Source organism: Neocloeon triangulifer, unplaced genomic scaffold, assembly GCF_031216515.1.
Source record: "Neocloeon triangulifer isolate White Clay Creek 2 clone unplaced genomic scaffold, ASM3121651v1 ptg000015l, whole genome shotgun sequence".
Lineage (NCBI taxonomy): Eukaryota > Metazoa > Arthropoda > Insecta > Ephemeroptera > Baetidae > Neocloeon > Neocloeon triangulifer.
In genome coordinates this window covers 2159009-2170955 of record NW_026775557.1, presented here as the reverse complement: position 1 = coordinate 2170955, position 11947 = coordinate 2159009, and the positions used below count along the sequence as shown (strand labels likewise).

Sequence of the window (11947 nt, the reverse complement as noted above, 5' to 3'; positions counted from 1 at the left end):
GATAAAATTTACGAAAATTTATGAATGTAAAAAAAATTAATTAAGTTCACATTAAATAAACATTAAACTGAAACTTTATTAAGATAGTTGTGTATTAAGTTGACTTGATGATAAATTAAAACTAAAATATATTTTGAACGAAATAATTAAAAAAAAATAGCTTATATGGACCCGAGACCCACCGAGACCAGCTGAAACCCACCGAGACCCGCCGACACCGGCTGAAACCCACCGAGACCCACCGACACCAGCTGAAACCCACGGAGACCCACCGACACCGGCTGAAACACACCGAGACCCACCGACACCAGCTGAAACCCACCGAGACCAGCTGAAACCCGCCGACACCGGCTGAAACCCACCGAGACCCACCGACACCGGCTGAAACCCACCGAGACCCACCGACACTGGCTGAAACCCACCGAGACCATGTGGAACAAATGCCCTACGATGATAAAGTTACAAATTTCCGAGGCCAGTCGAGACCGATGGAGACCCACCGATACCAATGGTCTCGACCGGTCTCGAGCACGGTCTCGATGGGTTTCACGTCCGACAAGGGTGACGAAATTCGCAAAAGGTTTTTTTTTTGCTCCCTGTTTCGAAAATCTTAAGATTATTTATTTATCCTAACACATTAATTAAACATTAATTCTTTTCAGATCGCATAACTATGCCACCCGCAATTCCCGAGAGCCTCCTCGTGAAGCACGGCATGGTGAAGAAAGTGGTCGTCGGAGGCTGCTTACCAGGAGGAGGCCTGGATCGACCGAGTGTGGTTTTTGGAGGACAATGCTTGCTTTCAAAAAACCTGGAACCACAGTGTTTGATGCCTTAATGGCAAAGTTTGGTCTGGATAGCCGGCAATCGGTGGCCTTGAAGCTCAAAAGCCAAAATGGCAAATCCATCGTGATAGGCTTGTTTCAGTTCTCTGATATGGGACCTCAACAACCTGCAGACCACTGTTGGGCCCCAGATTGGTGCATTTCCAGTCTGGGAATTTATTCTGGAAGCCCCGTCTCGATCTTCGTCTTGAAGAAGTTTCCTGCTCCAGCCACCCACATGAAGTTCCAGTCCAACCTACCTGTGAACGACAGCGTCAAACTCTCTCTGCGTGATCGACTGACCTGCCTCAAGTTTATCACTGTTGGAGATGTCATCGAGGGCGACGTAGACGGCAGGGATGGACTCTTCACCCTTCTCACCACCCGTCCGCAAAGGAAGACAGCCAGCCTGACAATTAATAATGGTGAATTGGACGCCATTATTAAGATTGTTAATTAATTGAGTTTCCAAGCCAAATTTTATTTTTTAGTATGCATTCTCAGATTATGTTTTAACTGGAAAACCGAATGTCTTAAAAAATTCTTTATTTATAATGATATGAAGTTATAAATATATGTCTTCTCTCTTAATAAAAATAAATGACGAATATCGAATGCTTATAATTTTGTATGTTTTTAAATTCTTTCTTGCAATCATTTTTGCATTACATCAGTTGGTAAATAAGCAGCCACCTGAATTTTTATAGGTCGTCTGAAAGTTTTTATTTTAAATGTAGGCAATACACATACCTACACATAAGCACTAAGCAGTGTGTTTATATTATCTCTGAATTTGTGATTTAAACTTATAGCTTAAGATTTTACGCTTTGAAAGTTGCATTATTATTCTGTTCCTTATTTTGATGTGCTTCCTTCCAAGTTTAATCAAGTGTATTATTTGTTCATTAACTAAAAGAAAATTTAAACTTATTAGTAAACCATCGAAATTGGTTTTAAATGAACAGGTTTTGTCCAATCAGATTCACTACTTAATTAATTGGGTCTTTCCAACTTCACCAAATCATTTAATAGTTGGCCTCCTGTCAATGGTGACTCGACCATTCTGCTGTGTTCTACCTTGAGTGATAGCCGCCGTTGGTCGCTGGGGTAGAAATTGGTGTGAGCGGGATTCAGCATCCCTTGAGGTGTAAGCTGCACGTGAGGCTGGATAGGGGTACCTGCTGCGCATCAAACCAGCACCTCCATACATGCCTGTCGGCTGCATAGAGGGAAAAGTTGCCCAGAAGGGCACTACTCATTTTGATTAACAGCAGCAGGATCTAACAAAATTGTAACAACAATTTACTCTCTCCTCTTAATGATAACCTAATTAATGATATTTTAACTGGTGCATAAATTTAAAATTTCATCTTAAATTCTTGTGTCAAGTCAAGAAGAGGTTTATTTAAATGTTCCAATGTTGTCAAACAGCCACAACTCCAAAAAACAAAGCCATCTTCCTTGCAACATCCTTTTGCACACAAATATTTCAAATTATTTTGCTTTAAGCTATTATCATCGATTTGAGCCCTGAGCCACTTTTTGCAAAACTTGGTAGCCACATACAAACCCTCTAACAGCACCTTCAAGCTTCAAGTCATCATTGTTAGAGTTGTAAATAACTGAAAAAAATATCATAAATCACACAAGCATACACACACAAAATATTAGATTCTTAAGAATTTTCTGCACTTAATCGATCCTAATTCCTGCATAACAATATCCAAATCAGCATTGGTATTGATGAACGAAGAATTGCGATGGAGAGAAAATTTCACCAACAGTGACAGCAAATTCTGGCTGAGTATTTGAGAATTCCATCTCGGCCACTAGAAGTTTAAATCCTGAGGGAAGATGTTGTTTCCTTCGGGCCAAAAGCAGAGAACTGTCTACTGACCATATTGTTAGCTCCAACTGTGTTAGGACCTAAAATTGTTTATCATTAATTTTATTTATCACATATAAGTATAATTTGTTAGTATACTAACAAATTAATATCAAAAAAGAATCACTAGTTGTGATTTTCAAATGAAATACTGTGTTTTAAAAGGATAATTTATGGTTTATAAAATATAATGACAGATATTCAGCTATGAAAAAAATTACTTTTAGATTGGAGATTGGAAGATCAGATGCAGCATCAACAATTAACCATGACACCGCCTGAATTTGAACCAGCTGCCTTGAAAATATTGAGACTTTTGTATCAGTTCCTCTACATTTTGGAATCCAAAGTTTTGAACATTGAAGTCTTGGTCATTGGCAGGTTTGAAAATTAATTATCTTTTCAGTCAATATTTTTTTACCTAACTAAACTGCGACCAATTAAAAAATGTTTTTATATATTAGCTTCACTTGCGCGCGGGTTTGATTAAGATTATCAATAATCTTCAGAGCATGTCAAAATTTCGGACTGCAAACAATACCTTCTCAAATATGTATTATTAAGAAGCGTGCGCAATTTAAAACAATTGAAAACTAATCATAAAACATAATATATATTCCTATGACTTTAGTTTGTTTTGGCTCATTTTACAAAAATAACAGTGACGAATTTGAGAAAATAACATACTAGTAAGCTTATTTTTAAAGTTTTGGTAGCTGAGATGCTTGAACACCTTCTGGGAATTTCTGAAGCAGCCTAATTAAGTTGCTTTTAATATAATATTTGGAATGTGGTAGCTGCGGACATTTTCTCCAAGAATACAAAGTCGATTGCTAGCAAAAAATGTATGATGGTCTTGTGGTGATAGATATTTCCGACATGTTGTTCGAGGCATATCAGCAACCAATTTAATTATTATCCATAATATGATGTTGTTTAAGTTCGTTAAGAGATTTTACAGGCTGCATAGGATAGAGACTCGCATAGTTAGAAGCAGGTAGAGAATGCTCTCGAGAGCCAAATTCCACAAATTGATTCGACATTGAACTCGATAATTTTTTTATCAAAACTGCGTTTTGGTAGAAAACTACCATTACCACAATGCTATATAGACTCGTCAATTTTGAAAATTGTTGCAATTTATCTCCGACTCTTTTGAATGAGTTGCAGAACACCCTAAGCCACTTTTTGGATCCACTTGATTAAAATCAAACAATTCTTTTTTGGCCTAGCTCTGCCCTCAGCACAATTTTGCTTTATCTGCATCTGAAATCATAATATATATAATATATGCATACACATAATATTGAAAATCATCAAAATCAAATTATGATGCACATACTCTCAAGACACATATACTTATGGGGACAAAAAACTGTGATGCTGGGTTGGACATATTCCTTCTGTACTTTCTCTTAATCCTGGAGAAGCAAAGCTTGGCTGGATATGCTTGCTTCAACCCACGATTCATCTCTGTCAGGTACGTGCTAAATGAGCAAACCGTCTGGTCATTTGGACTTTTAGGCAGCATGATCAATATGAGTCTTTTACCTTTAGTCAAGTCTCAACTATTTCTCCAGGGGAAATTGAAAACGATAAGCATGAAGAGCAGAGCTGGAAGTGCGCATGAAGAGTCACGTCTGCCCTTTCGTTTCGTCCAGGCTGGTGGACTGCGATGTGAGGAGGAAAGCTGTCTTTGAAGAGGACTCCAAGCTGTTGATGGGTCTGCGTTCAACAGATTTAGATCGAGACCTTCTGCGTTCTCTTCTTCCTGGGCTTCTGCTATACCTGCTGCAGTTAGTACACTGTTCTGAGGAGGCTTGGTGAGCGCTTCTCCTTGGGCTTGGGGGTTGCGAGAGGTCATGGCTCTTGGAGGGATCTGATAAATAAATGTATTTTATTTCAAATTGACGACCAAAATTTGAGAGAATATTTTTTACCCTCATTTTAAATTACAACGTTGAAATTATGTGGAGAAATTTCTAACCATACCTGCACGACCATATCTGGGGAGAAAGGTGCAGAGCTTTTGTTGTTGCCTGCGCTAGTTTGTGAGCGTTTTTCACAGCTCTCACAAAGGGAGACGCAATCTTTGTGGCCCTCTGTTGATTTGCCACCGATTTTGAAAAGGTTAAATGTCCAATATTCATTAGATTTTTTTTAACAAATTAATTAATTGTATCCAAGTTAAAAGAATAAAAATTGACAGGAAAGATTAGGCAGAGAAGCAGTACGTTAACAAAATTGAAATTGTATTGTATTAGTATATATTACATAATGGGTTTGCTTGAATAAATTATCTTTAAAAAATTAATTTACTTGTCGTGGAAATAAATGGAAAAATAATACATTTATGAAGTAAGAACTAATAATTTTTGAAATTTTGGCTCATTGCATAAAGGATTGAATAACTATTGATCCACTCCGCGCTCGCTCTCCTCTGCATCGCGCACGCCGCCACGCATTCGGGGGGCTCGGCGGACATTATTCCCACGATCCATCACGCTCACTCTCCAACTCCTCTCTCCAGGACACACTTGTCAGGATGGTCCGGAGACTCTGGCTGAACTCTAGGCGCGTTGGGCCGGCTCTATCCCTCGGCGGGACGGAGTTCTCCGGCCGCTGGACTCGCAAAAGCTGCACGCAGAATTTTCTAAGTCCCGCTGCGCTTTATCTGCTGCTTAACTGCCAACAGCTCACTCCTTTTGGGGCGCCGATCTTTCCCGCTGCTCTATCTGCCGCCGGAGAAGATCTGGAGGCTCTTTTGCACCTCCCAATGAGGCGGCTTTTCTTCTCGACGAGCAGGGAAGATCTGCGGTGCTCCAACGCTGGATGCTCTCGAAGCTCGAAGTTCCCCGGTGACTCTATCTCTCTGCAAGGCTGAATCTGATCTGCGGTGATTTGGCTCCTCCCTCTGGCTGCAGGATCCGCTGCTTGGATAGAAACATTATTGCATCGGGATTTCAACTAACGTAACGCGTGGCTCCATAAACCGTGCACAGGTTTACAGAGCCAGCGTTTTCTGCAGCCAGACTGAGCAGGGAAACCGGCATAGCCTCCGGCCGCCCTCCTCAGCCTGACCCGCAGGTCAGCCTGGTGGCAGCCCTTGCGGGCCGCCGGGGGTCTCCGCTCCCCACTCCCGAAGGAGCCGGAGCAAAGAGTGCGCCGCTTACCGAGCGGCTCGGGTTTTTATATCATTTCTTCTCATTTGCATATATCGACGATCTTGGGAAATCGGAGACCCCAAACTCCACCTTTCTTCTAGAAGGTTCTCGAACTTTCCAATGCTGTAGGTATAGGAGATGACCACACTCCCCTCTTGCCGCACTCTGATTGGCCGCCCAAACTCCAGGGGGCTGGCCGAAGCCGCAGCGCCCGCGACACGTCGCCACTCGCCTGCATAAGAAAGGCCAGGGTAAAAATCAGCGGAACTAACTTTCTCTTCCCACTCCTTCTCTCTTGCTGCTGGCGCCGGCGCACAGAGCGCCCCTCTTCCGCTGCAGCCAACACATCAGCTGGGCACGAAAACAAACACTCGGCAAACTAATTCGCGGCTCTGATGATAATAAATAAAAATGCTCAAGCGAAGGAACAACAATAAATAATAAAGATGGTGAATCACTATGAAAAATTAATTTAATAAAATGCATGCATTATGCAAAATTAAAAGCTACAAAGATTTAAGGGGATTGGAGAGTTCAGAGAGTTGTTAAGGGAACGTTGTTCAACAATTAATCTGCTGAAGAGGTATGTAACTGTCATTATCAATACTCTAGGTTTCCTCCAGTCTTGTGAGCGGCCAGCAAGCGAGAAGGCCAGCGGCCCGAGGAAAATAGCGAGCGGCCAGTAAATGCTGCGCTGGACTGGCCGCAGAGGCAGAGGCCGCCGCACTCTGCAATTTGCGGCATGACTGCAAAGGGTGCCTTTTTAAATGCGTGCCGCAGCCGCATGCAATTGTGTTCATAATAGGAGAGGAGCGTAGAAGTATGAAATAAATACATATGTGTACATGTAAAAACATAATTTTTACTCTCCTTGGCGTTTCGGTATGTACTATAACAGAAACCGATGCGCAGAACACGCCAAAACACGCACGCACAAAAGCTACCCCGCGTAACTTTCTTTCGGCGAAAAATCGTGAAAGGTGCAATGCGTTGGCAAGGGTCATGTGATCTTTAAAATATTTTAGGACCAGAAAGACCATGTCAGGAGGTTTTCAAAAATATATAGTTTTACCCCAATACCTCAAAATTTACGGGTTTTAAAAATAAAATCATATAGTAAAAATTATTTTTTATTACAATAACAATAGAATTGATCTTTTGGTGAATATTAATAATATTTGAATTTAATCTTTGATAATAAAATACACAGTAGAGTACAAAATTATATTTAAGTTTTATAATTATTATTATAGATCAAAAGTTTTATACATTATCATTTCGTAAAAGTAAAAAAATGTATTTCCTACTTCAGTATCATTGAGTATCATGAGATCAGTGCCAAGGTAAAGTCTCTCGGATAAAAAATATTTATTAGTTGCCGATATATATTTTTCACAAAATTATCCAGTTTTTTAATATTTATCCCTCATTTTTTCTTCCTAGTGCGTCATTTATAAAAAATTTAAACCCGCCACAAAATATAAATAATATATTCACAATAAAAAATAAGATTTTTTGGCATAATGAATTTATTTTGCCGTGATATGTATCAAGGGAAAAATTAATTTTATGATCCTAAGTAACAAAATTTTCATTTTCTGAATTATTTATTTCACGAATAATTTTTAAAATTTAATATTTAATCTTTTCAGACAATTGGAGTGGGTGCGAATTGGAAAACAAACTTTTCAACAACATATATGATAACTTTAACCAACACTTCTGTGAAAATTAATTCTTGATCTCATGAAATAGAGTTTATATAGTGCTAAATTTTAACAGAAAATTTCCCAATCAAATTATTTAATTCGATAGCATGATAGTTTAAAAATAAAAAAATTATATCAAAGACTCCAGGATTAAAGAAAAAGTCTTTAACTTATAAAACTTTTTTAACTTTTTGCCCGAGAGATAATGTTTTTATTTGTTTGCATTTTAATTAAATAAAAACGAAAAATAATATATTTTTGGAAATAACCATATCGATTAAAAATTAGATGGGCTACATTTTTCCCTATACCTGCAAAAAAATCGAAGGGAGCGTTCATTTCAAAAATTTCAGTCGAAGTCAAAATTTGTCTTAAAGTGACCTTATACGTGTGTTTGTACACGTTAGGTCACCATTGAAAAGTTGTCGGGCGTTACAAAATTTGTCTAGATTAGTTGTTTAGAAGTTTTTATCTCCCATAGGAAATTAAAATCTTGATTTTAGAGTTTTTTTAACAAAATTTCTATAAATTCGAAAAAAAAAATTTGAATTTTATTTTTCATGGGGCCTGGGGGTGACCTATGGACAGGTGTTTATCATTGAAAAAAAATTATCGACCCATGTTGTATTTGGATCGGCAGTTTTAGCGCGTCCTCAATTATGAAATTCATTGGCACCACCCAAATAATTTTTTATTTTTATTTTTGGGTTCAACTTTATTTAAAAAATCATCATTTTTTGCTGGCATATCCTTAATTTTGGTCCACGCGATGATGACAAACAAAGCTGAAAACTAAAAGAGAGAAAATAGATTAAGAAAGGATGTGGATTTGGTTGGGGTAGGGGAAGGTCAGATTTTGATATCTTTTGGTGTTAAGGATTTACTGCATAATTTTTTTGTTTCAATAATTATGTCTATTTTTATTTTTATTTGTGCTGCAAATTAAAAACTTGAACTTTGAAGGCCAGAAATAGGCCAGAAAGTTACCTGATGTGGCGTGACAGTTAGAACGAGTGAGAAACTGGAGGATGAAAACAAATGTAATGAGATTACATTTGTTAATATTAAATTTGAAATAAACATACATCTTCTTTAAAATAATTAATTATATGAGTTAAGTTATTTTTAGTAATATTTTACCTCAAATATTTGTTATGCTTATAAATTTTCAGAAGGTTAATATTTTATTTCCACAGTATGACACAGTACACAATTAACTTGCTAAAGTAAAAATGGACTTCTCCCGTTCTCTCTACTGTGACCACACACACGCATTAAGTGCTGCCTTCGCGCCGTTTAAAGTTTTGTTGCCTAAGGAGAGTAAAATAGATTTTACTCTCCTTATTGTTGCCCACCTGATCTTGGCCCTCTATCTGGCCCAGCTAGAGCTTTATCGGTCTCGCCGCCAGGTGTTCCCCCTTGTTCTTGTTGCACCTGATGGCAGAAATCGGCAGAAATGAGAACTAGCAAGACAAGTAGAGCATGCGCATTGAGCACGAGCAGAAGAACAAGCGACCTTAGCGACCTGCGACTACTCAAATACTCACTGCTCACAAGCAGAAGAATCCCAATGTGGGTGTGGGTGTTGTTGTTTTGTTAGGCGAATTAAGCATCTCGTTAAATATCACAGATAATTTTAGGTTAATCAGGAAAAGCATAATTTGAAATCTTATGGACGTAGTATAGGCATTGTGACTTTGTGAGACAACATAAATCGAGCAATGGACACCTTTTTGAAAACTGCGCTTGACGCGAAAAGCACGCCAAGGTTTGTACTTAAATTTTGCGAATTTTAAGAATGGTCTTAAATATTTCATGAATTTTGTTTTAGCCCTGAGGCAATCAAGGAGATGACCGAAGGCCTTAGCAAGTGGAGACTTGGCTCAAATGCAAAATCTCCAGAAACGTTGCAGGAACTTGCCATCTCCAAAATCGTGATTCATCCCTACTTTATGGAATGGAATTCCAAGTGCATGTTCAACCAGAAACTCAACCCATTTGCTGACTTGCGTGAGTCCTCCATTGTGTGATATAAATTGAATTTTTTTTTATTAAATTATAAAATATATAACAATGCCACACTGACAAGAGTCAAGATCTACAAAATTAAAAAAATTGCTTGTGGAAAAAGAAAAAAATTATTATTAAAAACAGCTTTCTTTCAGAATTGTTATAAAATAAATTGATTGAAGTTTTTTACAAGTACAAATTTTTCAGGAATCTAATTATGATTTTAAATTTTACTAATTATATTAATAATTTGCTGAATGCTTTTTAAAATTTGCATTTAACTATGAATTTTAATTGTATCTTTTTCTCTTTGCAGCATTTGGGATTGTGGATAAACTGGTGGCTTCAGTTACAGACATTGTCACCAAAAAGAACGATCCATGTCCACTTGATCCACTTGATTATTGCAAAATTTATTTTTTCCTCCTGCAAGTGCTCAACGACAAAGTACTGGAGCTGGATTACGAGAAATTCAAAAGTTCAGAAATTCACTCAGAGGCAATGTTCTTCAAGCACCTGCTGCAAAACTGTCCCAAGATCCAAAAGGCAAAAGTTACTAGCAATGTGTGGTATAACTACTCGCTGCTTCCAAGGCTGTACAATGAGGACATCTTTGGCATGATGGCCTTCTCATGGCCCAATCTGACTTACCTAAGTGTTGATGTGATGCGCTCCAATGCCAATAAACATGAACTGGAGGAAAGGAAGATTCACCTGATCAAAGCTGTTTGCCAACACTTGCCAAATTTATGGTTCTAAAAATTAATAAATCTTCTTTCTTAGACCCTAAATGTTCAAATTTTTAGTGTTCTTGAGATCTCCATGCAAATGGATGAAATTGCTGTTGAAGATGTCCAACTTTTGTCAGGAATGCAAAAACTGAGGTGCCTGCGATTCAGTTTTGGTTCGAACAGATCTGATTATGGAAGGTTTGATGCCATTGTCCATGCTGCTGGTCTTGTGCCAAACCTCGAGACTTTCAACATGACAACTCCAGAGTATTACAAAGAATGTCACACTTGGTTCGTCAAGAAATATGCTGAGCTCTACCCACAGAAAAATCTCACTCTAGAATGCCATTGGTGAGTTTAGAATAGGAAAATTTATCTGCAATTCTTAAATTATAACTTTTAAACTTAATAATTATAGATTTTATGTGCAACTTTGTTTAATATGTGACATGTCTCTATTTCAGGTTCAACATCGGCGACAAAGATGTAATCACCACACCATGGACAAAGTGTTTGCAAGTGGAAGAGTTGAACATTTACGGAAAAGGAGATGTCAAGATTGGCAGTATCAACAAAAGCTGTCTACCCCCTGCAGATCCTTTGCTCACCCTAAACCTCATTATCCCTCCTGACAAAATAATTTACTTCCTCAATGAACTGGGAGGAAAAATTACTAGACTGACCATACAATGTTTAAATCATGCTGGCAAGGGCAAAGCTAACCAGCTGAGCATCCACAGCTACATCTTGGCCTGCCCTCGGCTGCAGCACTTTAGAGTTGAATTCAGTAATGGAACAATTGACAGATCCTCATTCTTTAAGTTAACTGCCGATAACTTCAAAAACCTCAAAAGGTAAGAATGGATGATGAATTTAAAAAAAAAATATTATTTTCAACTCGACAGCTTCAATATTCGTCACACCAAATTTGAACATGTTGATGCCCAAATCTCAAAATTGTTCAAACTATTTTTCCTCCATTACCCATCCAATCTGAAGTCTCTGGTCGTTGAGAGTGCCTGTGAGTTGCGAGCCATTGCTTGGGCCCTGAAGGAAGAGGCTCGATGCTGCCTAGACAAACTGGAAGAGCTCGAAATCAAGGGGATTCCAAATAAAGTTGGCCAAAGAGATATAGTAGAGGTATTTTTGAAAATATCTTTAAGGATCAAATTATTATTTGTATCTCTCTTAAGGTGATTGCCACGTTAATGCAACGCTCACCGTATTTGAAGAGAGTCAAGATTTGCATTCCCTACAGCACTTCTTTCTCTTTGCCAAATTGGTTGAGGACTGTGGCCAGATCAGTTGGCATAACAGTTCTTGACACATATCCTGAATACTCGGATGATGAAGATGATGATGATTATGATGACATTGATTCAGATGTTGATTACGATTCTGATGATCCCATGCAATATTTCAGTGCCACATACGACTCAGACGGTGGTATGCAATTCGACGACATCCAGAGCTACCTAATTTGGAAGGACAGTTGGAAAGATTAGTTTGATCACAAAGGCTGAATTAATGGGTCATAGAGAGAGCTCATTTATCATTTATTTTGTTCCATTCCTGATTCTACAAATCAAATAAAAGTCTTGAATTTTGATACTGAATATCTTCC

At 38.2% G+C, this 11947-nt stretch overlaps 2 protein-coding genes and 1 long non-coding RNA gene across 9 annotated transcripts; 2 read left to right on the top strand and 1 right to left on the bottom strand.

Moving 5' to 3' along the window:
* Positions 1–373: 373 nt before the first annotated feature.
* LOC132202545 (uncharacterized) lies at positions 374–1438 on the top strand. Its single transcript, XM_059629518.1, has 2 exons — positions 374–580; positions 663–1438. Exons 1-2 carry the CDS (start codon positions 441–443, stop codon positions 1282–1284), a joined length of 762 nt encoding a protein of 253 aa, XP_059485501.1. The 5' UTR covers positions 374–440; the 3' UTR covers positions 1285–1438.
* Positions 1439–2134: 696 nt separating this feature from the next.
* On the bottom strand, positions 2135–6277 carry LOC132202248 (uncharacterized). 5 transcript variants are annotated; one of them, XR_009442353.1, is made up of 4 exons: positions 4498–6277; positions 4261–4434; positions 2931–4196; positions 2182–2750 (listed from the first exon to the last, which is right to left on the bottom strand). It is a non-coding gene; the product is annotated as an uncharacterized LOC132202248 (long non-coding RNA). The 5 variants fall into 5 exon arrangements; XR_009442350.1 differs by having other exon boundaries at positions 2931–3975; positions 4052–4196; positions 4261–6276; XR_009442352.1 differs by having other exon boundaries at positions 4261–4588; positions 4702–6276.
* Positions 6278–9078: 2801 nt separating this feature from the next.
* Positions 9079–11946, top strand: LOC132202584 (uncharacterized). 3 transcript variants are annotated; one of them, XM_059629577.1, is made up of 8 exons: positions 9079–9154; positions 9213–9350; positions 9414–9592; positions 9909–10344; positions 10399–10674; positions 10788–11177; positions 11229–11463; positions 11517–11946. In XM_059629577.1, exons 2-8 carry the CDS (start codon positions 9304–9306, stop codon positions 11826–11828), a joined length of 1875 nt encoding a protein of 624 aa, XP_059485560.1. In that variant the 5' UTR covers positions 9079–9154; positions 9213–9303; the 3' UTR covers positions 11829–11946. The 3 variants fall into 3 exon arrangements, with proteins under 3 accessions (XP_059485560.1, XP_059485559.1, XP_059485561.1); XM_059629578.1 differs by having other exon boundaries at positions 9137–9160; XM_059629576.1 differs by having other exon boundaries at positions 9112–9350.
* Position 11947: the final 1 nt, after the last annotated feature.